Here is a 25,657-nt window from a genome sequence, read left to right on the forward strand (position 1 = left end):
CCAGCACCATTTGTTAAAGATACTTTCCTTCTTCCATTGTATACTTTTAGCTCCCTTGTCGAAAATCAGGTGTTCATAGGTTTGTAGGTTAATGTCCGGGTCTTCTATTCAATTCCATAGGTCGACTTCTCTGTTATTATGCCAATACCAAGCTGTATTCAATACTGTAGCTCTGTAATAGAGTTTGAAGTCAGGGATGGTAATGCCTCCAGAAGTTCCTTTATTGTATAAGATTGTTTTGGCTATCCTGGGTTTTTTGTTTTGCCATATAAAATTGATTATTGTTCTCTCAAGGTCTGTGAAGAATTTTGATGGGATTTTGATGGGGATTGTATTGAATCTATAGATTGCTTTTGGTAGAATTGCCATTTTTACTATGTTGATTCTCCCAATCCAAGAGCAAGGGAGATCCTTCCATTTTATGGTATCCTCCTCAATTTCTTTCTTCAAAAACTTAAAGTTATTGTCAAATAGGTCTTTCACTTCCTTGGTTAGAGTTACCCCCAAGATATTTTATGCTATTTGTGGCTATCGTGAAAGGTGATGCTTCTCTGATTTCCCTCTCTGCTTCTTTATCCTTTGTGTATAGGAGGGCAACTGATTTTTTGGAGTTGATCTTGTATCCTGCCTCATTACTAAAGGTGTTTATCAGCTGTAGGAGTACTTTGGTAGAGTTTTGGGGATCACTTATGTACACTATCATATCATCTGCAAATAACGAAAGTTTAACTTCTTCCTTCCCAATTCAAATCCCCTTGATTCCCTTATGTTGTCTTATTGCTATTGCTAGAACTTCAAGCACTATATTGAAGAGGTATGGAGAGAGTGGACAGCCCTGTCATGTTCCTGATTTTAGTGGAATGGCTTTGAGTTTCTCTCCATTCAATTTGATGTTAGCTGTTGGCTTGCTGTAAATAACTTTTATTATATTTAGGTATGATCCTCGTATCCCCAGTCTCTCCAAGATCTTTATCATAAAGGGGTGTTGAATTTTGTCAAATGCTTTTTCAGCATGCAATGAAATGATCATATGGTTTTTTTCTTTCAGTTTATTTATATGATGGATTACATTGATAGATTTATGTATGTTGAACCAGCCCTGCATCTCTGGGATGAAGCCTACTTGATCATAATGGATAATTTTTCTAATGTGTTCTTGGATTCAGTTTGCCAGTATTTTATTGAGAATTTTCGCGTCGATGTTCATGAGTGAGATTGGCCTGTAATTTTCTTTCTTGGTTGTGTCTTTGTGTGGTTTTAGTATCAGGGTAACTGTAGCTTCATAAAAGGAGTTTGGCAATGACTCTTCTGTTTCTATATTGTGGAATACATTAAGGAGTATAGGTATTAGCTCTTCTTGGAAGTTCTGGTAGAATTCTGCATTGAAACCATCTGGTCCTGGGCTTTTTCTGGTAGGGAGATTTTTGATAACAGCTTCTAATTCTTCGCAACTAACATGTCTATATAGATTGTTCACCTGGTCTTGGTTCAACTTTGGTATATGGTACTTATCTAAAAAAATGTCCATTTCTTTTACATTTTCCAACTTTGAGGCATATAAACTTTCATAGTAAGATCTAATGATTCTCTGAATTTCCTCTGTATCTGTGGTTATGTCCCCCTTTTCATTTCTGATCTTATTAACTTGCATGTTCTCTTTCTGCCGTTTAATTAGTTTGGATAGGGGTTTGTCAATCTTGTTGATTTTCTCCAAGAACCAGCTTTTTGCTTCATTGATTCTTTGGATTGTTTTCTGTGTTTCTATTTTGTTGATTTCAGCCCTCAGTTTGATTATTTCCAGTCTTCTACTCCTCCTGGGTGAATCAGCTTCTTTTTTTTCTAGCGCTTTCAGGTGTGCTATTAAGTCTCCAATGTGTGCTTTCTCCATTTTCTTTAATTGGGCACTTAGTGCTATGAATTTTCCTCTTAGCACTGCTTTCATAGTGTCCCCTAGGTTTGAGAATGTTGTGTCTTTATTTTCATTAAATTCAAGGAAGACTTTAATTTCTTTCTTTATTTCTTCCTTGACCCAGGGGTGATTTAGTAGTTGACTGTTCAACTTCCATGAGTTTGTTGGCTTCCTGGGGGTAGCATTGTTGTTGAATTCTAACTTTAATCCATGGTGATCTGACAAGACACAGGTGGTTACTAATATTTTTTTGTTTCTGTGAAAGTTTGCTTTGTTACCGAGTATGTGGTCAATTTTCGAGAAGGTTCCATGAGCTGCAGAGAAGAAGGTATATTCTTTCCTATTTGGGTGGATTGTTCTATAGATGTCTGTTAAGTCCATTTGATTCAATACTTCCAATAATTCTCCTATTTCTCTGTTAGGTTTCTGTCTGATTGACCTGTCCATTGGTGAGAGAGGTGTGTTAAAGTCTCCTACTATTAGTGTGTGTGGTTTGATGACTGCCTTGAGTTCTAGAAGAGTTTCTTTTACATATGTGGGTGCCTTTATATTAGGGGCATAGATATTCAGGACTGAGACTTCTTCCTGATGAATTGTTCCTGTTACGAGTATGAAATGTCCATCTCCATCTCTTCTGATTGATTTTAGTTTGAAGTCGATTTTGTTAGATATTAGAATGGCCACACCCGCTTGTTTCTTAGGTCCATTTGCTTGGAAAACCTTTTCCCAACCCTTTACTCTGAGTAGGTGTCTGTCTTTGTGGTTGAGGTGTGTTTCTTGTAAACAGCAGAATGTTGGATCCTGTTTTCGTATCCAATCTCTAAGTCTGTACCTCTTTATAGGTGAATTGAGTCCATTGATATTAAGTGATATTAATGACCAGTGGTTGTTGACTCCGGTCATTTTTTTGGGTAGTAGAGGGTATGTGTTTTCCTTCTTTGAGTTGTGCTTGTGAAGGGTCGCTAGATGTCTGAGTTATTGTAGGCAGTGTTGGGAATGTTGGATTCCTTGGGTTGTGATTTTCCTTCTAATATTCTCTGTAAGGCTGGATTTGTGGCTACGTATTGTTTAAATTTGTTTTTATCCTGGAATATTTTGTTTTCTCCATTGATAGTGAACAATAGCTTGGCTGGTTATAGTAGTCTGGGCTTGCATTCTTGGTCTCTTAGTTTCTGCAGTACCTCTATCTAGGACCTTCTGGCTTTAATGGTTTCCATAGAGAAGTCTGGTGTAAGTCTGATAGGTTTACCTTTATAAGTTACTTGACCTTTTTCCTTTCCAGCTCTTAATATCCTTTCTTTAATCTGAATGTTTTGTGTTTTGATTATTATATGGTGAGGGGATGTTTTTTTCTGATCCAGTCTATTTGGTGTTCTGTATGCTTCTTGAACTTCATAGGAATATCATTCTTTAGGTTGAAAAAGTTTTCTTCTATAATTTTGTTGAATATATTTTCTGGACCTTTGATCTGCAATTCTTCTCCTTCTTCTACCCCTATTATTCTTAGATTTGGTTTTTTTTTTATTATGTCCCATATTTCCTGAATGTTTTGTGATGAGAATTTGTTGGATTTGCTGTTTTCTTTGGTCAGAGCGTTTATTTTCTCTATGGTGTCTTCATAATCTGAGATTCGTTCTTCTACCTCTTGTATTCTATTGGTTATGCTTGTTCCTGAAGTCTCTGTTTGTTTACCTAGATTTTCCATATCCAGCCAGCCCTCGGTTTGTGTTTTCTTCATTGCCTCCATTTCAGTTTTCAATTCTTGAACTGATTCCATTCCCTGTTTGATTGTTTTTTCTTGGTTTCCCAGGGTATCGTTTACGAATTTACTTATTTCTTCAAAGTTTTTGTTATATTTCTCTTCCATTTTTTTACTCATTTCTTCCATCTTTTTGTTATATTTCTCTTCTATTTCTTTAAGTGAGTTATTCATACCCTGTTTAAGCGACTCTATTGCTTTCATAATGACACTGTTTTCCACTTCTTCCGGTATAGGGTGTTCAAGTCCTTCTGTCGTAAGATCGCTGGGATCTGGTGTTTTCATGTTGTTTTTCAGATTGTTGGAGGAATCCCTGCCTTTGCGCCTGCCCATCTCTTCCTTCAGATGCTCTCCAATGGCTTTTCCCTCCGCTGGGTCTTCTGCTACTGGATTAGTGCCCCTTGCTTTCCAGGAATCACTTTGCCTGCAGTCCTACCTTGCTGCAGGCAGGCTATTAAAACAAAGGAACTCCCTCCCGTTTGCACTCACCACCCTGTCCCGGAGGCACCCACACAGGCTGAGTTGGAGAATTTTAAGCCCTGAAAAAGGGAAAGAGGAAGGGTAGGGGTTCCTGGCTGATAGCCGGGATGGGGTAGGAGGAGAGAGGCTTTAGCTGGGGGAAGCCGCCCCTTCGGAATAGCCAGGGAGATAAGGATGGCGGGAAAATTGTGTGTTCCCTTACAGGGCTTGTGTGGCAGGTGAGGAACACACTTACCCCTCCATTGTATCTTCTGCTACAGGATCATTGCCACTTGGTGGTCAGAAATCTCCCTGCCTGCAATCTTACCTTGCTGCAGGCAGGCTATTAAAAGAAAGGGACTCCCTCCCGTTTACACTCACTGCCCCGTCTCGGTGGCGGCACCCACCCAGGCTAAGTTGGAGGATTTTAAGCCCCGAAAAAGGGAGCTTCTCTTTCATTTCTTTAAGGGAGTTATTCATATCCTGTTTAAGGGACTCTATTGCTTTCATAATGACACTGTTTTCCACTTCTTCCGGAACAGGGTTTCAAGTCCTTCTGTTGTAAGATCGCTGGGATCTGGTGTTTTCATGTTGTTTTTCAGATTGTTGGAGGAATTCCTGCCTTGGCGCCTGCCCATCTCTTCCTTCAAATGTTCTCCAATGGAACTTCTGGTACAGTGTCAATTTCCCTTGTTGGCCAGGGATCTTGCCCTTTGATGGATCTTCTGCTACAGGATCAGTGGCCCTTGCTGGCCAGGAATCTCACTGACTAAAGGCCTACCTTGCTGCAGGCAGGCTGTTAAAACAAAGGAACTCCCTCCTGCCCGGTTGCACTCACCACCCAATCCCAGCGCCCAAACAGGTTGAGCTGGGGGATTTTATGACCCCGAAGAAGGGAGAGAGGAAGGGAAGAGGTTCCTGGGTGAAAGATGGGATGGGATTGGAGGAGAGAGGGCTTAGCAGGGTGAAACAGCCCCTGCAGAATGACCAGGGAGATAAGGGTATCGGGGAATCGCCAAATTCTTTTTATGAGGTACAATTACTGTGATACCCAAACCATATAGAGACATTAATAAGAAAGAGAATTGCAGACCAATCACACTCTTGAACATTGATGCAAAAACTATATAAAATACTGGCATATTGAATCTAAGAACGCATCAGGACCATTATCCACCATGATCAAGTCAGCTTCATCTCAGAGATGTAGGGATGGTTCAACATAGGAAAATCTGTCAATGTAATCCACCATATAAACAAACTGAAAAATAAAAACCACATGATCATCTCATCAGGTGCCAAAAAAGCTTTCAACAAAATACAATATCCCTTCATGATAAAGGTCTTCGAGAGAATAAGGATACAAGGAACATACCTGAACATAATAAAGGGAATATATAGCAAGCCAACAGCCAACATCAAACTAAGTGGAGAGAAACTCATAGTGATCCCACTGAAATCAGGAACAAGACAAGGTTGTCCAGTCTTTCCATATCTATTCAATATAGTTCTTGAGGTTCTAGCTAGAGCAATAAGACAACAAAAGGAGATCAAGGGGATGCAAATTGGAAAAGAAGGGAAACTCTCACTGTTTGCTGATGTTATGATAGTTTATATTAGTGACCCCAAAAATTCTACCAAGGAACTTCTCCAGCTCATAAACACTTTCAGTAATGTAGCAGGATACAAGATTAACTCAAAAAATTCAATAGCCCTGTTTTACTCAGATAGAATAACAGAGATATGTTAATTTAAGTAGTAAGAATGAGCTAGTTAATAAGCCTGAGCTAATAGGACAAACAGTTTGTAATTAAAAAAAAAAGAAACCTAAGGGCCATTAGATGGTGCAGCTTTGCTGGAGGAGGTGGTTCAATGGGGGGAAGGAAAGTTCTTGCTTTCTGTTCTGCCAGAAATATGAGGAGGTCAGGAGTCCCAGCTATTCTTGCTAACATAACTTACCATCATGACCACCTGTTGTGAAAGGCTTTTTTTTTCTCTACTCAAATCATGGGAGAAAACAAGCCTTCCCTCCTGGAAGTCTCTTTGTCAGATATTCATTTACAGAAAAGGAAAAGGAAGTAAGACTGTTAACTGCAGAATGTGTAATAAAGTAGGAGAGCAATTTGCTATCTCTAACACAAACCTTCCTACTTTGTGGTAGCTCTTTAATGGTACTTCTTCCTATTGATACTTATAGAGTAGTTTCATTTTGTTATAGTAGTCCTATTTACTCTTGTAGTAACCTTTTTATTTCATACTCAAATATAGTTTAAGCTGATAATAGTCACATCATATAACACCTCTATGGTGTCTTTGATGATACAAATCAATGACATATAGCAGAGTAGTGGAATGAATGTTTGAATATTGCCATGAGGGTAAAGGTCATGAAAAGAAGATCCCTTAGCCTTTAGCATTGCTTGTGAACTCCCCATGGTCTCTTTCGAGTTGCCTTGGGTGATAACTTAGTCATTTGAACTGCCTAATAGTTCAGACTTTCAGACTTACTTAAATTAAACCTTTGTTTATTACACTTAACTCTTTTAAATGTTCAGTGTAAATGATACTTCTGGCTGCCAAACAATTAGTATATGATTTAAAATTGTTCTATTTTTGTAGTTGATTTAAAATCAATAAAATCGAAGTTGGTGAAGCAATGATTGGAATAGACAGTATGGTCTGAGACACTACTCATGCTGACAGAACAAAGAGAAATGCCAAGAAACAAAGAAGCTAACAAACATTTTGAGAGAGAAACACTTTGAAGTTCTTCACAGCAGTTTAAGGTCAATTTCATGAAGTACATCAAAAGGCCAAATAAAAAGATACATTTTATTACTATTTGGGGAGACAGAGGGTCTCACTGTGTAGTCTTGGCTGGCTTGAAACTCACTGTGTAGTCCCTGATACCTCTCTAGTGCAGGGATTAAAGGCATGCACCACCATATGTGACCAAACTGAATTAGGGAAGTTGCTGAGCATTTAACCCAGTACCTTGAACATACTAAAGCACATGTGCTGCCACTGAGCTATACCAACAGCTCGACACAGTGTTTCTAAAACTGCAGTATCACTAACCTTTCTGTTCTTGTGCTGATGCTCCTGTTCATGCCACTTTTCTTCTAACCTCTATTCTCCAGTTTATGCCATATCTGCAAGTTTGCAAGACTTGGCAGGAAGTCTGTATTATCTAATAAGAGAAAAGCTTAGTGTGGAATCATTAGACTATGTGATCCAAGTGACACAGATGACAGACAGCTTGTTATAAAAAGTTTCACAAGAGAATGGACTGTTTTCTGCTTATCAGATGAATGCTTTATTAGTTGTCATACAGGGTTTGATATTTCACATCTTACGGTTTACTCAGTGAAACACGTGTAAAAGAGGGATTTCTATTTATTTTTCCACCTTTCCTTTTGACTTAGTAGGTAAATTTGTAAATGGTTTTTTTAATTTGCAAACAGTATATATTCTTTACAATGTCAGGTTCAACATGTATGAATTTGATTAAAATTATTTTTGTTGTTTATTTCTTTCTTTGTTATTTTTTCCTGTTATATGATTTTTAATTATTTAATTTTGGTTTTGTTGTTGTTGTTGTTGTTGTTGAAAAGGAGTTTCTCTGTGTAGCCTTTACTGGCTTAGAACTTACAGAGGTCTACCTGCCCCTGTGTCTCAGTGCTGGGAATAAAGACATGTTTTACCACACCCATGTTCTAGTTTTAGAACAATGCAAACTCTACTTAATTTTGTATGGTTTTATTTTGTATATTTTGAAGCTAAGAGTTTTAAAAATGAGATTCTTTTAACATTGAGTAGTAAGCTTTCTCCTTAAATTATGCTTTTTGAATTCACATCTACCACTCTTGTCCTAGGATTAATATCACCAGACTGGGCATTAGTAATAGTTATGAATATATTATATTTTAGCTCCTTTCAATCTTTCTATGTAGTGTGGAGTGGAAGGTCCTTCTGCCTATGTGTTGCTTTTATTGGTTAATGAATAAAGAACTGCTTTGAGCCTATGAGGGAAGAACAGAACTAGGCAGGGAAAACTAGGCTGTATGCTGGGAGAAAGAAGGGTGGAGTCAGAGAGAAGCCATGGAGCCACCTGAGATAGACACTGGGAACTTTAGCTGGTAAGCCACTGTCACGTGGCAATACACAGATTAATAGAAATAGGTTAAATTAATATGAGAATTAGCCAATAAGAAGCTAGAGCTAATGGGTCAGGCAGTGATTTAATTAATACAGTTTCTGTGTGATTATTTTGGGTCTAAGCTAGCCTGGTGGCCAGGAATCAACAAGCAGCATCCTCCTTCAACAGTAGTGAATTTTGTAGTTTTATGTTTGTTAAATTTTATTTTATATATCTTTCAAGTCACTATTTACAAGTGTAAATGCAGTGCATTTTAATGTATTAAAAGTTGTGTATTCAACAATGCTATTTAATTTTAGACTAATTTTCTTTCTTTTTTTCTAATTTTCATTCCTAAAGCCCCATGTGCATTAGCAGTCTGTCCGTCTTCTACCTTTGTCACTTCCTGGCAGTTACTCATCAACTTTTTGTCTCTGGATTTTCCATCTCTGAACACTTCAGATAAAAGATGACATACAATATAGCTGGTTTGTCTGGTTTTACACTGTTCACTTAGCATAATGGTTTGAAATTTATTCACATAGTATTATTTTTAGTGATAGATAATATTCTGTTGTATGGATATATAGTAGTCTTCCTCATCGCTATTTATTGAGAATATATTCTGAGACCCTAGAGAAAGCCTCAAGTTCTAGATAGTTGAGAACTCAGTGTACCTAACTTTTTCTCCTTTGCCTATATACCTATGATAAAGTTTAATTTACAAATTTGTCACAGAAGAAATGAGTAAGAACATAAAAAGGTAGAAAAACTAATGCAACCTGATGTAATAAAAGTTATACCAATTTATAAGACATGCCTAGAGTTTTCTGTGTAATAGTTTCAGACTAGTTACTATGGAACTTCAGAAACAAGTCATGAATAAAGGAAGGCACGAGAATGCCACACTTTTCTCATCTGTTGGTGGACATTTGGATTGTTTCTACCTTGTTAATAATGGCACTAGAAACATTGTGTGTAAGTTCTTGCTTAGATGAATGCCTTTATTTTTCCTGAGTGGAACTGCTAGGTTACAGGGTAACTTTATTCATGAGGTTTTGAGGAAGTTTTAAACTGGTCAACAGTTGCTGCACACCTCCACAACTTCCATCCAGCTATTTTTTCGTCTTTCACCACACACTTGTCAGCGTTGGGTAGGACTCTCTTTCCAGATATTCCACTGCACATGGAGTGATATTTCATTGTGATTTTAATGTCTCTGATGACTGATGTTATTAACCATCTCTTCATGTGCTTACAGGCCATTCCTGTATTTCCTAAAACAAATGTCCATTCAAATGTTGTATACATGTAATTAACTTGTTTTCTTATTATTTGATTATTATATACATAGTTTGAAAATATCTTTTCTACTTTTATGAGCTGTTTTATCTTGGTGGTATCTTTTAAAGCCACAGTAGTCATTAACCTTGATATCCTATTTATCATTTCTTTTGTTGTTTATGCTTTTAATATTACATATAAGACACCACCAACTGAATTCAGTCAGTGGTTTGAATGAGAATAGCCCCTAGAACTCATACATTTGATTACTTGGTCCCTAGTTTGTGGGACTATTTGGGAAGCATTATGAGGTGTGGCCCTGTAATAAGTGATATGTCACTGGTGGGAGGAGTTTGTGGTTTCAGATGCCTAAGCCCTTCCCATTTTATTTTCTCTCTTTCTCATGCTTGTGGATCAGATGTTAGCTCTCAGCTACTGCCAGCACCATGCCTGCCTACCTGCTGCCTTGTTTCCTGCCATGATGACCATGGACTCTAACCCTCTGAAACTAAGCAAGCCCCCAATTAAATGCTTTCTTTTATAAGTTGTGTTGGTCCTGGTGTCTCTTCACAACAATCAAAAACTAACAAAGACACCAAAGTTGTAAAGATTTACTTCTATGTTTTCTTCCAAGACATTTGAAAGTGGTATCTCTTGCATTTAAACCTTTAATCTTTTTTAAATTAATTTTTATATATGATGTGAGTATGGATTGAACTTTATTGTTTTATATGTGGTTACTCAGGTGTACTGGTTCTATTTGCAGAAGGAACTGTTTTTTCTTACATACTCTTTAGCCTGATTGCTGAAAATCAGTTGACTACTAATATAAGACTTCTGAACTCCTAACTACATTCCACTGGTCATGTCTTTTGTTCTTATGCTGAAACCATATTGTCCTGAATTGTGAAATCTTGTCTTAAGCTTTAAAATCAGAGTGTGTGATCAAATTTGCTCTTCTGTAAGAGTGGTTTGACTGTTTTATACCCCTCATATTTACCATTTAAAGTTTTTCATTATTGATTTTTGTACAGGAAAGTACTTGGAACTTTGATGGCCATGCTCTTATGTCTTAGAGTCCCTTAGCTTAAATTGTACTGCTTTGCTTTAAACCAGTCTAAAATATTGAATCTATTTGAATTACTTCTTATTATAAATGTAACTGGATAAGATCTAATTTGTGTTTTCTGTTTACAATGCTTTTTTGCCTTTTTTTTCTTTCTGCCTCTCTTCCTAGGTTTTATCATATTGCATGTTTTTAAAATTCCCTCTTTTGCTTCCAACTAGTCTAGATGTTATACAACACAGCCCTCTTCTTTGGAGAGCTATCCTTATGTGTAAACATATTAATCTTCAATTGCTTTTCTGAACTCCTGTATCACTATTTTTAATTTTTTTAAAACGAAAACCAGAATTTAATTTTAAGATACTCATCTCAAATATAATCATAAATATATGCATAGTTTTTTTTAAATTTGGTGTTGTATTTTTTCAAATTTATTTGTTTATTTGTTTATAAAAATTTCCACTTCCTCCCTTCCTCCCCATACCCTCCCATTCCCCACACTCCCTCTCCTCCCCCCCCCCCACTCCCTCTCCTCCTCCCTCTTCAGTCCTAAGAGCAGTCAGGGTTTCCTGCCCTGTAGGAAGTTCAAGTTCCTCCCCTTTTCCTCCAGGTCTAGGAAGTTGAGCATCCAACCAGACTAGGATCTCAAAAAGCCAGTACATGCAGACAAAACAAGACCCAGTGCCATTGTCAATGGCTTCTCAGTCAGCCCCCATGTCAGCCACATTCAGAGACTCTGGTTAGATCACATGCTCATTCAGTCCCAGTCCAGCTGGCCTTGGTGAGCTCTCATTTGATTAGTCCCTTTGTATCAGAGGGTGAACGCACCCCTCGCGGTCCTGATTTCCTTTTTCATGGTCTCCCTCCTTCTGCTCCTCATTTGGAACTTGAGGACTCAGTCCAGTGCTCCAGTGTGGGTCTCCGTCTCTATCTCCATCTATCGTCAGATGAAGGTTCCCTCTGGTCCTTTCTTGCCTTTCTTGCTCACGTTCTCCCTCCTTCTGCTTCTCATTTGGACCTAGGGAGTTAAGTCCAGTGTAATTATATGTGTCTCTGTCTCTATCTCCATCCATTGCCAGATGAAGGTTCTATGGTGATATGCAAAATATTCATCAGTATGGTTATGGGCCAAGACCAGTTCAGGCACCCTCTTCTCTGCTGCCCAAGGAACAATCTGAGGACCTCTCCTTGGGCCTGGGAACCCCTCTAGAATCAAGTCTCTTGCAAACCCTAAAATGGCTCCCTTAGTTGAGATATATACTTCCCTGCTCCCATATCCATCCTTCCTCCCTCCCCCCCATCCCATTCCCCCAAGCCATCCCAATCCTCCTCCTCTCCCTTCTCTCTAACCATCTCCCCTTACATCCATCCCCCACCCCCCGTGCACTCAAGTTTGCCTGTCAATATTGTCTACTTCCAATATCCATGAGGATAACTATATGATTTTCTTCAGGTTCACCTTCTTATTTAGCTTTTCTAGGATCACAAGTTATAGGCTCAAAGACCTTTAATTATGGCTAGAATCCACTTATGAGTGAGTACATACCATATTTCTCTTTTTGGGTCTGGGTTACCTCACTCAGTAAAGCGTTTTCTATTTCCATCCATTTGCATGCAAAATTCAAGATGTCATTGTTTTTAACTGCTGAGTAAAACTCTAATATGTATATGTTCCACGCCTTTTTTAACCATTCTTCTTTTGAGGGACACCTAGGTTGTTTCCATGTTCTGGCTATTACAAATAGTGCTGCTATGAACATAGTTGAACAAATGCTTTTGTAGTATGATAGGGCATCTCTTGAGTATATTCCCAAGAGTGGAATTGCTGGGTCCTGAGGTAGGTTTACTCCCAGTTTCCTGAGAAACCCCCACACTGATTTCCAGAGTGGCTGCACAAGTTTACATTCCCACCAACAATGGATGAGTGTTCCCCTTACTCCACATCCTCTCCAGCATAGATTATCTTTGGTGTTTTTGATTTTAGCTAGTCTGACAGGTGTAAGATGGTATCTCAAAGTTGTTTTGATTTGCATTTCCCTGATCACTAAGGAGGTAGAGCATGACCTTAAGTGCCTTTTGGCCATTTGAAGTTCATTTGTTGTGAATTCTCTGTTCAGTTCAGTACCCCATCTTTTAATTGGGTTAATTAGAGTTTTAGTGTCTAGTTTCTTGAGTTCTTTGTGTATTTTGGAGATCAGACCTTTGTCTGATGAGGGGTTGGTGAAGATCTTCTCCCAGTTGGAAGGTAGCCTTTTTTGTCTTACTGACAGTGTCCTTTGCTTTACAGAAGCTTCTCAGTTTCAGGAGGTCTGTATCACTATTTTTAAAATTCTTTCATTGGCCATACATGTCCTAATTACACCTCTATTTTGTGAATAATTCAATATCATTTATTACTTTCTACCCTGGTCTGATTCCTTTCCCTCTTCCATTTTGTTATCTTGGACTATGAATCTTCATGTTTTTCTCTTCTTTACAATTAGTCTTTTTTAAAAAAATCTTTCTCAGTACTAGGAATCCAACTCAGGACTTGTGTCTGCTATAAAAACTCTAGTTTTGAGCTCTATACCCAGCCTCAGTTAGACTTTGGGAAGAGGGGGAATCATGTTTCATTTATTTATTTTCTCCATTTTGATTAGTCTTTGAGAATTCTGTGGGATGTGTTTTGATCATCTTCACCACTTCTCCAGCTCCTTTCAAATCTACTCCTCATCTTTGCCCATGCAATTTTTTATCCTCACTTTTGTCATTATGGGATTTTGTTAAATCCATCAAGTTGGTACTGTGTGTGTCCTTGGTTGTGACCTTCCACTGATTGCCAGTAGCTCTTCATGCAGCATGGGGACTTCTTGCTCACTTTCCCTCTTCATGCTGGGGTCTGTCTGGCTTGAGCCTACATGGGTCTTGAGTTTATTTAGATGTGGATCATGTTTAGTAATTTGTTTATCTTCAGTCATTTTCGTTCTTGTTTTAGGTTAAATCTTCTCTGTAGCATATTCTTTAGTAACTTTTTCAGAAAAATTGTATTTTTTTCTTTCTTTTTTTTTCGAGACAGACTTTCTCTGTAGCTTTGGAGCCTGTCCTGGAACTAGCTCTCGTAGACAAGGATGGCCTCGAACTCACAGAGATCCGTCTGCCTCTACCTCCCGAGTGCTGGCATTAAAGGCGTGTGCCACCACCGCCCGACTGAATTGTAGTCTTAAAATTCCCTTTTATTTTGAAAGTTTTAATGATTTTCTGATAATGAGGGAAATCAACAAATGACAAAAACAAACAATTTTTAAGTTCCCTCTATTGAACTATTTCAGTAGCCTCAGACAGCACAGACCCAGCTTCCCACTTTGGTCACACTTGTTTGGGGTGTAATTTAGTTGATGATACTTTCCTGGGCACTGCTGTTGGTAAGGCATCTATTACAGCTGTTTGCCAGTGCTCCAAGAACAGACACTTTTGATTTCTAGGACTATACATTCTTTTTGCTTGCTTTTAACTTCATGTCATCTGAACTGTACATGGAAAACATTGCTTAATAGGGTTTGCTTTTCCTGTGCATGCCTTTAATTTTAGTTATTCTTGACTAATGAATGTAGTATATGAGATCCAGTCTAAGTCTTTACATTAATTAATTGACTTTTGTGTTTCTGCCTCTCCTAGTTTGGAATCCTAGGAGAATCTTTGGGTTGATTATTTGATTTGGAAAATCTAATATTCTCAGAGACATAACTTTGGATTTATACTTCAGTAGTGTAGTTGAATGTTTTCTGTATTTCAGAATCATGCTTTTGCCATCTAATCTGGCAGGCCAGGTATATATAGCAACTTGCTTTTGTGCTCTGTTGAATAAAGTTTTGCCTGTTTTGTTTATAATCAGAAGAATTCTGTTGTCTCCAGGCCTTATCTGACTGTGACACAAGAGGCACAGAATTTGTCTTTGCTTAGCAATAAAAAGCCAGTGTGTTTCTCCGGGCTACCACTCTTCAGTTCTCACCCATGAACGTTTACATCCACATGCTTCTGTTTTTCTTAAAGCTAGGTGTAAAAATTGAGATAATGATCCTATTATTTTTATGGTTTTTTTGAAGGTGCATATGAGAATATTTAAAGAGCAGCTCCTTATCTGGTCACCCTACTATTTCTGGAGGCTGGTGGATTAATGCCTTCACAGAGACCGTGTAGTGGAGGCTAGACAGAAAGGTCTTGTTCAGGGGTACGGGCCAGAGTTTCTCTTTAGCTAAATTATTAGAAGCACATAATACTCATTTTAGTATATTGAGCAGATCTAAAGAAATATGCTAATTCATTTTTGATGTTTCTTTATAGACGCAAGTTTCCAAAAATAATACTGAAAAGAAAAATCCCAAGGTTAGAAAAAGGAAAAGGTATGTTTTGTGAAATTAAAATATTAGAATACAATTGAGATGTATAAATTGTATTTAATTATTGTATGACATTTTCCTTAATTTTTTTCCACTGGGTAAACCTTGTGCTTAAACTTTTTTGAAAGAATTAGCAAGTTGGTAGTTAGAAGTGCAGAGAAAGTTATGCTCTCTTTTGCCTAGTCTGGTTTTCCAACAGGGTTTCACTATGTAGCCAAGGCTACTCTCAAGCTTACAGTCCTTCTACCTCAGCCTCCCAGATGCTGGGATTGCAGCCACCATACTTGGCTGAAGAAATATTATAGTCCTATAAAAATGTTAAGCTAGAACTTTTAAAGGTTATTGCTATCTGAACAGCCATGTAAAAAGATATTTTTTAAAGATTATAAGCTGATTGGCTCATTAGCTCAGGCTTCTTGTTAACTCTTATAGCTTATATTAACCCATTATTCTCATCTACGTTAGCCACGTGGCTCAGTACCTTTTACAGCGGGGCAGGTTACATCTTCCTTCTCTGTGGTCTGGGCAGGAATAGAGGAGGGAGTATCCTGCTTCCCAGAATTCTCCTGTTCTCATTGCATCACCTCTACTTCCTGTCTGGTCTTCCCACCTATACTTCCTGCCTAGCCAATCAGCATTTATTTAAAATATGATTGACAGATTATAGACAATTCTCCCACACCACTTCCCCCTCTTTTTTTTGACAAAGGAAAATATTCATAGTCCATTTTTTTGAGAATGTGGGCATAGTTTTCCAGGCTACTTCCTGCTGATTGGGGGCGCTGATGACCTTTTGGGGACCTAAAGAAAATTTAGAGTTATATTCAAGTCCTGACTGGAGTATCCCGTGAGTCTCTATCATCTCAGGCAGCATCTTGAATCTGTTCTGGATGTAGGACTCAGACATCCGGGCCATCTGTTTCTACTGGAGATTTCTCGGTGGTCTTCCTTGATCAAATCTGATTTTTCTTAGCTCAGAATGAATCCACAGCCTCTCATTTCCTGTGGAAACAAAAGCAAAATCTCTTCTCCAAAGTAGCATACCTTTTGACTTCAATTTTGAAACCAAGGTATTTTCAAAATATCTATCTTGGATTACTTCAGCAGCATTTATAAACAAATATCTTTTAGCAGGTGTTGCTCCTTCCTCAGCATTCAAACAATTTAAAGAGAGCATAATAGCATACAGTGACAAGATTCTCTGTGTATTTTCCATCTTTGTGCGGTTTTATTTTAACCTCTATTTCTTTTATTTTTACTTTTACTTTTTGAGACAGGTTCTCTGTATATCTTTGTCCTGGAATAACTCTGTAGACCAGGCTGTCCTTGAACTCATAGAGGTCCGTCCCTCTGCCTCCCCAGTGCTGGGATTAAAGGCGTGTGCCTTTGAAGTCACAGAGGTCAATCTACTTCTGTCTCCCGAGTGTTGGGGTTAAAGTTGTATACTACCAAACCCAATTACTTTCTAAAAAGATATTTTTTTAAGATTAAAATAGGTAAGACAAGTCGGGGTCAAATCCCCATGATAAAGTGATAAGCCAATGATAATAAGTTTCAGTGTTTCTTGTTGAGCTAGCCTTAGCATGTGATTTTCAGTATGTGACCAGGCTGTCCAGGATTCCCACTTACAGATAAAGACTGATGCTGATAGTCCTCCTCTTGCCATATCTTTGCAGAAGAAAGCCACCTTTTAAATTCTTTATTTACACATTTGCTTCATTTTATTTTATTTTGTATGTATGATGTATGTTGGTATGTCCATCTGTAGCGTATATGGAGGTCAGAGGACAAGTGTTGGGATCAGTTCTCTCCTGCCATCTGACAGAGTATTGGTAATGAACTCAGGTTGTCATCCCTGTGCAAAAGTATCTCCACCCACTAAATAACTAACTCTTTTTTATTTTTATTTTTTTAGGTTTTTCAAGACAGGGTTCCTCTGAGTAGCCCTGGCTGTCCTGGAGCACACTCTGTAGAGAGGCTGGCCTTGAACTCACAGAGATCTTCTTGCCTCTGCCTTTCGAGTGCTGGGATTACAGGCATGCACCACCACTTCCTGGCTAGATAACTAATTCTTGAAAATGGACATTGATTTCGTTGTCTCAGTCACACACCACAGAAATCACATCCCAGACACCACACACATGTACAGATATCCCCATTTAAGAGATGAAGAGATATGGCTTGCAGAATTGATTCATGGCAATAGTGCATTGGCACAGATGTTTTCTGGCACTTGTCAGGAACACAGTGTGATGGGAAAGTATGACTTTGCCATCTGACAGAACAGGTTCTGTCATGGTCAGTGATTTACCTATGGTACCAAACTTCTCATTTCTTCTTGTAGTTGCAGTTCCTCAGCCTCTTTACATAATGAGAACAGTAATTACATAACATGTTTTGGGAGATAATTGCATGAATAATGCCTGTGTGACTGCTTGTTGAATTAGCTTCCCAGTGCTCGGTAGCTATTGGGATCACAGTGGCTTTCTGCACTGAATTGTGCTGTGTGAGACAACCAAGAAAAACCACCAGTGATTGAGACCTATTGAGTCACAGAATTCAGTTACCAAGAAATACACAATTGCATGTGTGCAGCAAAATATATACATGTATGTATATGCACATGTGCTTACATGTATATGTATGTGTGTGTATGTGTGTATACGTACCCCTATGTGTGAGGTCTCTTGTTTGAAACTAAATCTGTCAAAATCTTTTTCAGGGATACTGCTTTAAGATGCTCTGTTGAAAATGTTTGTTCTGATGAAGCCTTATCAAATGAAAACATGGGTATGTGAAAACCTTGGATGACTTTAGTTTCTTTGCCTGAATATAATTTCAAACAGTTGTTCTAAGTAGGGTTCATGGGGTTTCACAGAGACTGAAGTAGCAATCATAGAGTCTATATAGGTCTGTACTAGGTCCTGTGTATATAGGTTATGGTTGTTGGCTTGGTGTTTTTGTGGGGTTCCTGACAGTGGGAATGGGGTGTCTCTGACTTTTCTGCCTGCTATTGAGACCCCTTTTTTGTAACATGAGGGGCCTGCTTGTTGGCGTTTCTGTCCCACCCGGTACCCCACAACCAGCAAGCCCCAAAGAAAATCACACAGAGATCTCCATAAGATATGAAACTGATTGGTCCATTAGCTCTGGCTTCATATTAGCTCTTATAACTTATATTAACCCATTGTCCTTATCTATGTTAGCCACATGGCTCGGTATCTTTCTCAGCCGGGCAGGTTACATCTTGCTTCTTCCATCATCTGGGCAGGACTGGAAGGAATGGGTTTCCTCCTTCCTAGCCTTTTTCTTTTCTCATCGCCCTGCCTATACTTCCTGTCTGGTTGACCCAGGCACTTCTTGCCTGGCCAATCAGCATTTATTTAAAATATGATTGACAGAATACAGACAATTCTCCTGTACCACCTTTTCTCCTATTAGATTTATTAATTGCTTCTCTCAGTGTCTGTACTAATGTGGTTATATTTAGGAAGTGGTCTCCTGTGCCAGTACATTTAAGTGTACTTCACACTTTCTCTTCTATGAGGCTCAGTGTGGCTGGCTTTATGTTGAGGTCTTTGATTCATTTGGACTTGAGTTTTGTGCATGGTGATAGATGCAGATCTATTTTCATTCTTCTATATGTTGAAATCCAGTTATGTCAGCAACATTTGTAAAATATGCTTTCTTTTTTCCATTTTATATTTTTTGTTTCATTGTCAAAAATCAGGTGTTCAAAGGTGTGTGGATTAATATCTGGATCTTTGATTTGGTTCTAATGTTCCTAAGTCTGTTTTTATGCCAATATAGTCTGTTTTCAGCTCTATAATAGAGTTTGAAGTCGGGGATTGTGATGCTTCCAGAAATTCCTTTGTTGTGAAGGATTGTTTATTAACTAACTCTTACATCTTAAATTAACCCATTTCTATTTAGCTGTGTATCACCATGAGGCTACTACATGGCGTTACATTGACTCTGCCTACTCTCTTTCTCTCTCTAAATCTCTTCTAGCCTGGCTATCTTCTGCCCTAATATAGGCCAAAGCAGCTTTATTCATTAACCAGTAAAAGCAATACATATACAGAAGGACATCCCACATCAGGGCTGAAGAAGGATGCTTAAAAGAAGAAATCCCACACTAACTCAGAATTGAGAAATAGGTGGTTATTTATTTAGGGATAAATTCATAAATCAAAATCCTCTGCTGGAATAGAGATCGGAAACTGAAATCCACAACCGGAGCAGAGAGGCAGAAAAGAGAGGGGACACAGGCTCTGCATTAGCATAAATAGTATAAGAGGCCATGCCCCAGTAGGTGAGTAACCACTAGCTCTAAGACTTCCTACAGCACCTCCCCCCTTTTGTTTAAATAAGAGAGCCTAATATAAAATTATACACAATAAGAACAAATATATTCAGTAATTATCCTATCCTATTTTAAGTCTTGTGTAATAAATAACTTGGCCAAGTCATAAGAGGAAAGTAACTACAACTATCTAGTCTTCAACCCCATCGAAGATCTGAGACAGGAAATAATATTACTAGAGTAATCAGGAAGTGCAATCAAGCAACTTCCAAAATGTGCAACAAATGACAGAGACAATTGACTACCTGGGCAGTCACCCAAAGTGTTATTTGCAAAGTTGAAGCAACCAACTTTGACTAAGGCCTAGAATAACTGACAGACCATTTTCAAAGGCAGGAAAAATTTTTCAAAACTGTTTTACCCTTTCTTGGCAAGATTTGACAATCCTGCTTATCTATTTCCAGATACTATTTATCTTGTCAGTGGTTGAGGCATGGGCATGTTTTTGCCCAAAGGCCAGTTTTGCCGAGAAGAAAACAAGCTCCCAGTGGAGTGTCTGCAGTGCTCAACATCCTCTCAGGAATAGATTGGTGCTGCCAGGAGCAATCATGTCTCACTTCAAAAGAACCCTATGTTATTTAAATGCCATATTCTATAGCTCTTTGAAGTAGTTGAAGATTACCTATCTATGCAGAATATAATCTCTATGTATCTAAAGAACCTTATTAGTCTAACTATAAATATTACAAATATAGATGACTATTGATCCATAATTCTTAATATCTATATAACTTAAAGACATAAGACTCCATATTAGAATATTATACAATAAACATTTGTACACCAAATGAGGACAGTGACCTCAAAATGTAAACAATGTATAAGTATCTTGGTCAGAGGTAGAAATGTACATTGCAATATGATAAATATATATCAATATATAAAATGTTTTAAGCAGAGGTAGAAGCATGCGTGCATACAATATTCAATATAATTTAACTTTGTATCAATATATAAGAATCTATACCAATGTAATTGCCTATAAATAATTGTAAAAGGAGCGGCAGGCTGTGTCCTGCCACCTGGCTCCCAGCTAGCTTTATCCAAAATAATTACACGGAAACTGTATTCTTTTAAACACTGCTTGGCCCATTAGTTTCAGCCTCTTATTGGCTAACTCTCACATCTTGATTAACCCATTTCTAATGATCTGTGTAGCACCATGAGGTGTTGGCTTACCAGGAGGATTCTAACCTGTGGCTGTCTCGGAGAGGAGAGTCATGGCATCTGCCTGCCTCTGTTTTCTTTCTCCCACAATTCTGTTCTGTCTACTCCACCCACCTAAAGGCTGGCCTATCAAAAAGGCCAAGGCAGTCTCTTTATTAACCAATGAAAGTAACAATAGACAGATGACCCTCCTCCATCAAATAATAACTCACAAGTATTCACTCTATTACTCACTATTATTATTAGTGTGAGTAAGCTCATACTAATCTATTATCCCATCCAATTTTCCCCTTTTTTCTTTTTTCAGAGAGATCCATGAGCCTATAAAATTTCCCTCTCCACCCCTCTTACCCTGAGGACAAACTTTGTTGGGAGAGGGCATGTCATCTAGAATTACTTCCAGTTGTCATGGGGGTGATGTTCTTTCTATGGGATCCTGTGAAAGGAAAATGATGATTAAGTTCCAAGATTACTCTCTGGTATAATTTCAAATAGTCTCTAAGTAATTTGGTAGGGTTTTTCTGTGGTTCCTATTTGGAGGTCTGGCCAGAATGTTGTAAAAAAAAAAGTGCACCATTTCAGCTAACCAAGTTGGAGCCTTCTTAAGCAGCTGGTACTCAAAGCAGGTCTTGTAGTAGCGCAATCAGCATCATGACGTCATATCAACCAGGTGGAGTTGTTGTTGTGGGGCCCCATCTTCTTCCTGGAAACTTTAAAGATTATTGCAGAGAAATTGTTCATTGTGGAAAACTTAAACATTATTTATATAGACATATACTTGCATATATATATATATTCAATGAAAGGTACAGTAGAGATAAAAATAGTTATGAAGAAAAGTAAAATTTTTTCTAAATTCTTTTTTCTTTCTATCCCATATCATATAGTTCTTGACATGAGACAGAAATTCTGAATTTTTCTTTTAACAACATGCTTGGATTTAGAGAAGGACAGAGACATTGTCCAACTCCAAAACCAGCTCTATATGTTAATAAATACACACACACACACACACATATAAATGTGTATGTTTTATCATTTGTATTTACAAATAATACATCATTTTCTTGATGATCCTTATTGGGTAGCAATTTTTCCATCTGTCACATCCAAACATCCAGGGTCTCTTGAAGATGAGTATTTTTCTGCAAAAACAAGAACAGAACCCTGCCCCAACCCTTTTGAGGTTTCTTTACCATCTGTATGGATGTCACCATTGTGGATGAGCTGTCATTTCTCTTTTTCAAGAGGTTTCTACTTTTCAAATTGAATCTTTATTAATTTTTATGGTATCCATAGTCTTTCTTCTCCTGTGGAAATAAGAGCAAAACCCCTTTCCCAGCACAGCACATCTCCTGGCTTCCATTGTAAGGTCAGCACATCCTTGAAATAAACCGGTTGATTTAATTCAGAAGACTTTTCTATTATCCATTGTCTCTCTGCTGTTGTTGTCCCTTTCTCAATAGTGTTAAGAAACTTCTAGGTTAATAAGGCATTATGTAATCTATTTCTGGGGCCATTTTCCACCCCTTTTTGTTTGTTTAACATATCCTTTATAGTTTGATTTGATCTTTCTATAACTGCTTGACCTGTAGGATTATGTGGTATACCTGTAATATGCTTAATATTATAATAAGCAAAAAACTGTTTCATTTTTCTAGAGACATATGCTGGACCATTTTCTGTTTTTATTTGTTCAGGTATACCCATGATGGCCATAACTTCTAATAAATGTGTAAATGTGTGATTACTGAATCAGCCTTTTCTGAGCTTGAAGCAGTTGCCCACTCAGAACCTGAATAAGTGTCAATGATGTGGTGTACATATTTCAATTTTCCAAATTCTGCAAAGTGGAACACATCCATCTGCCAGATTTCATTCCTTTGACTGCCCTTTGGGTTAGTCCCTGGAGGTAGTAGTGTTTGGCTATAGAAAGAACAAGTAGGGTATCTCTTATTAATCTCCTTAGCTTGTTGCCATGTAATAGAAAACTCTTTCTTTAAACCTTTGCTATTGACATGTTTTTTATGAAATTCTGAGACCTGAAATATACTTCCAATTAATAATTGTTCAATTTCTGCATTACCTTGTGCTAGAGGGCCTGGCAGACCAGTATGGTACCAGATGTATATTATGTATATAGGACAAGCCTATTCCTGATTATGTCTTGCACCTGGATAAATAATGAAGTCAATTCTGTATCATCTGGTATAAATTCAGTGGTTTCAATATGCAAGATAACTCTTTCTGCATATTGTGAATCAGTAACTATATTAAGAGTTTCTTTAAAATCCCTTGGCACCATGAGAATAGCATGTAATTCTGCTTTCTGGACAGAATTATAAGGGCTTTGTTCCACATTACTTAATTCTTCTGATTTGTATCCTTCCTTCCCTGATTTGTTTGAATTAGTATAGAATGTATGAGCTCCAGTTATTGGAGCATCACGTACAATTCAGGGAAAAATCTAAGAAGTTCTCTTTATAAGGTTAAGTCTATTGCTTTGTGGATAATTACTATTAATTTCTCCCAAAAATTTAGCACAAGCTCTTTGCCATGTGCAAAACTTTTTTTTTATTTCATCAGTAGTGAAAGGCACTATAATCTCTGCTGGATCTATACCTGTTAATTGATGAAGTCTCAATTTACCTTTTAATTCGGAGACTTTTCCACATAAATTTTAAATTTTTTACTTGGTTTATGTGGTAAAAATATCCATTCCAAGAACATATCATCCCTCTGCATTAAAATTCCTGTAGAAGAAATTCTGAAAGGCAACATGACTAGAATACAATTAAGATTTGGATTCACCCTATTCACATGTGCCCCCTGTAATTCTTCCTCAACAATTGTCATTTCCCTTTCTGCTTCAGATGTTAATTCTCTGGGACTGTTCAAATCTTTATCATCATGTAAGGTTTTGTTTAAATGAATTATTAAATCAGGTATTATCCTAACAGCTGATTCTAGACTAGAAATATCTCCTAACAATCTTTGAAAGTCATTAAGAGTCTGTAACCAGTCTCTCCTAATTTGTTCCTTTTGTGTCCTAATTTTCTGCAAACCTATTTTATAACCGAGGTAATTGACAGAATCTCCTCTCTGTGTTTTTTTCAGGAGCAATGTAATCCCCATTTTGGAAAAGCTTTCTTTACTTCTTCAAACATTCTTTCTAAAGTATCTATGTTTGAATCAGATAGCAAAATGTCGTCCATGTAATGATAAATTATAGACTTAGGAAAGTGCTTACATATTATTTCCAATGGTTGACTTACAGAGTATTGGCACAATGTGGGACTATTGAGCATTCCTTGTGAGAGGATTGTCCATTGATACCTCCTAGTAGGCTGAGAATTATTATAAATAGGCACTGTGAAGGCAAATTTTTCTCTATCATTTTCTTGTAAAGGTATAGTGAAGAATCAATCTTTCAAATCAATAAGTGTAAGAGGCCATCATTTTGGTAAGAGAGAAGGCAGAGGAATTTCAGATTGTAGAGGACCCATAGGTTGAATTACTGTATTGACAGCTCTAAGATCTGTCACCATTCTCCATTTACCAGATTCTTTTTTACAATAAATACAGGAGAATTCCAAGAGCTGGTTGATTCTTCAATATGGTGAGCATCTAATTACTCTTGTACCAGCTGTTCTAAAACCTGCAACTTATCTTCAGCAAGAGGTCACTGCTTAACCCATATAAACTTCTCAGTTAACCATTTTAAAGGTAGGGCTGTTGGTACCTCTAAAGATTTGCTAGTTGCTTTATGTTCTTGTATAGCCCAAATGGCTGGTGACTTTTGTATATAGTACCTTATAATATCCTTCCCAGAATTATGAGTTTCTGGGACTGCAGGAATGTTAATCTGGGCATTCCATTCCTGTAGCAGGTCACAACCCCCTAAATTTATTGCAATATTGGCCGCATATGACCTCAGCTTTCCTCTTTGACCTTCTGGCCCAATGCAGTCAACCCATATTGTGCTTTGTTTAACTTGAGATATGTTTACAATTCCTGGTAATTGAACATCTGCCTCTTGAAGAGGCCAATTTGGATGCCAAGATTCTGGAGTAATGATACTCACATCCTCACCCGTGACTATCAAACCAAAAATTACAGTGCCATTTATATGCACTCGTAGCTTTGGTCTTTGATCATTTATAGAAGTCTGCCAGAATATACGTTTCTAATTTCCTATTGGAATTTTTGACTTATCCTCCATGTTTATGCTATTATTTAGAACACTATAGTCTTTTACAGAAGGCTCTGGATTTTTTAATTTTTCTAGTGAGAAATGTTCTCCACATTTACTGGGAATGACTGGGTCACTTTTGGTTTGGGGGCCTGCGAGAGACCCCTCAAGGAGTTTCCTGATGGTATTGAGTTGCTTTATCTGTCTTTTGTTTATCTGTGCCTTTGCCACACCTTCTACATATACCTGAATATTAAGGCCGCCTATTTTTGCCATTCCCAAAAGAGATATTATTCCTAGGAATTCCTTGTCTACAATCCCTTCTCAGATGTCTTATTTTACCACAATTAAAACATTTGGCATTTTGATGTCTTCTCATTCCTTTGTAAATCGCTTCTCCTTTCCAAGATTCAGTATTATAGTCAAATGTCTCAGTGTTCATTGTATGCAGGATCCATTCATCCATAGGTTCTGATCTAAGCTTTAAAGGCCCAAGTATCTTTTTGCATTCTAAGTTGGTATTTTAAAAAGCCAGAGATTCAATAAGTAGCCCTCTAGCATCTTGGTCTGTTACTCCTATTTGTACAGCTTTACTTAATCTTTGTAAAAAGTCACTAAAGGGTTCTCTCTGGCCCTGTTTAACCCTGGTATATGATTCAATTCTTTTTCCTAGTTCTTGAATCCTGTTCCAAGCATTTAAGGCTGCTTCGTGGCATAGCGACAAGATTTCATCATCATAAAGAGCTTGAACCTGTGGGTCAGCATAAGGGTCAAATCTTTTTTAATTGTCTTTTGTAAAGCCTGAATCTCCTGGTCTGTATATATTTTTAGTGATTTCATTGAGGTACCTAATCTCTGGTTCTTATTCTGCACATGTGATTCCAAGGTCTGAAGTTTCTCCTTTAAAGATAACATCTCATCCTTGGACATTACTTGAATAG

At 37.7% G+C, this 25,657-nt stretch overlaps 1 protein-coding gene across 2 annotated transcripts in view; it reads left to right on the plus strand.

The window, feature by feature from the left end:
* Nucleotides 1–25,657, plus strand: part of Zcwpw2 (zinc finger CW-type and PWWP domain containing 2) — a 128,902-nt gene that overhangs the window by 91,866 nt on the left and 11,379 nt on the right. Inside the window, exons 6-7 of one of the 2 annotated variants that reach the window (XM_048424003.3) lie at nt 14,936–14,994; nt 17,714–17,781. The exons of the other annotated variant lie outside the window; for it this stretch is intronic. Coding sequence (XP_048279960.3) covers nt 14,936–14,994; nt 17,714–17,781 — 127 coding nt within the window. The remainder of the gene's footprint in view (nt 1–14,935; nt 14,995–17,713; nt 17,782–25,657) is intronic. 2 annotated transcript variants of the gene reach the window in all.

Source organism: Myodes glareolus, chromosome 4 (assembly GCF_982192425.1).
Source record: "Myodes glareolus chromosome 4, mMyoGla1.1, whole genome shotgun sequence".
Lineage (NCBI taxonomy): Eukaryota > Metazoa > Chordata > Mammalia > Rodentia > Cricetidae > Myodes > Myodes glareolus.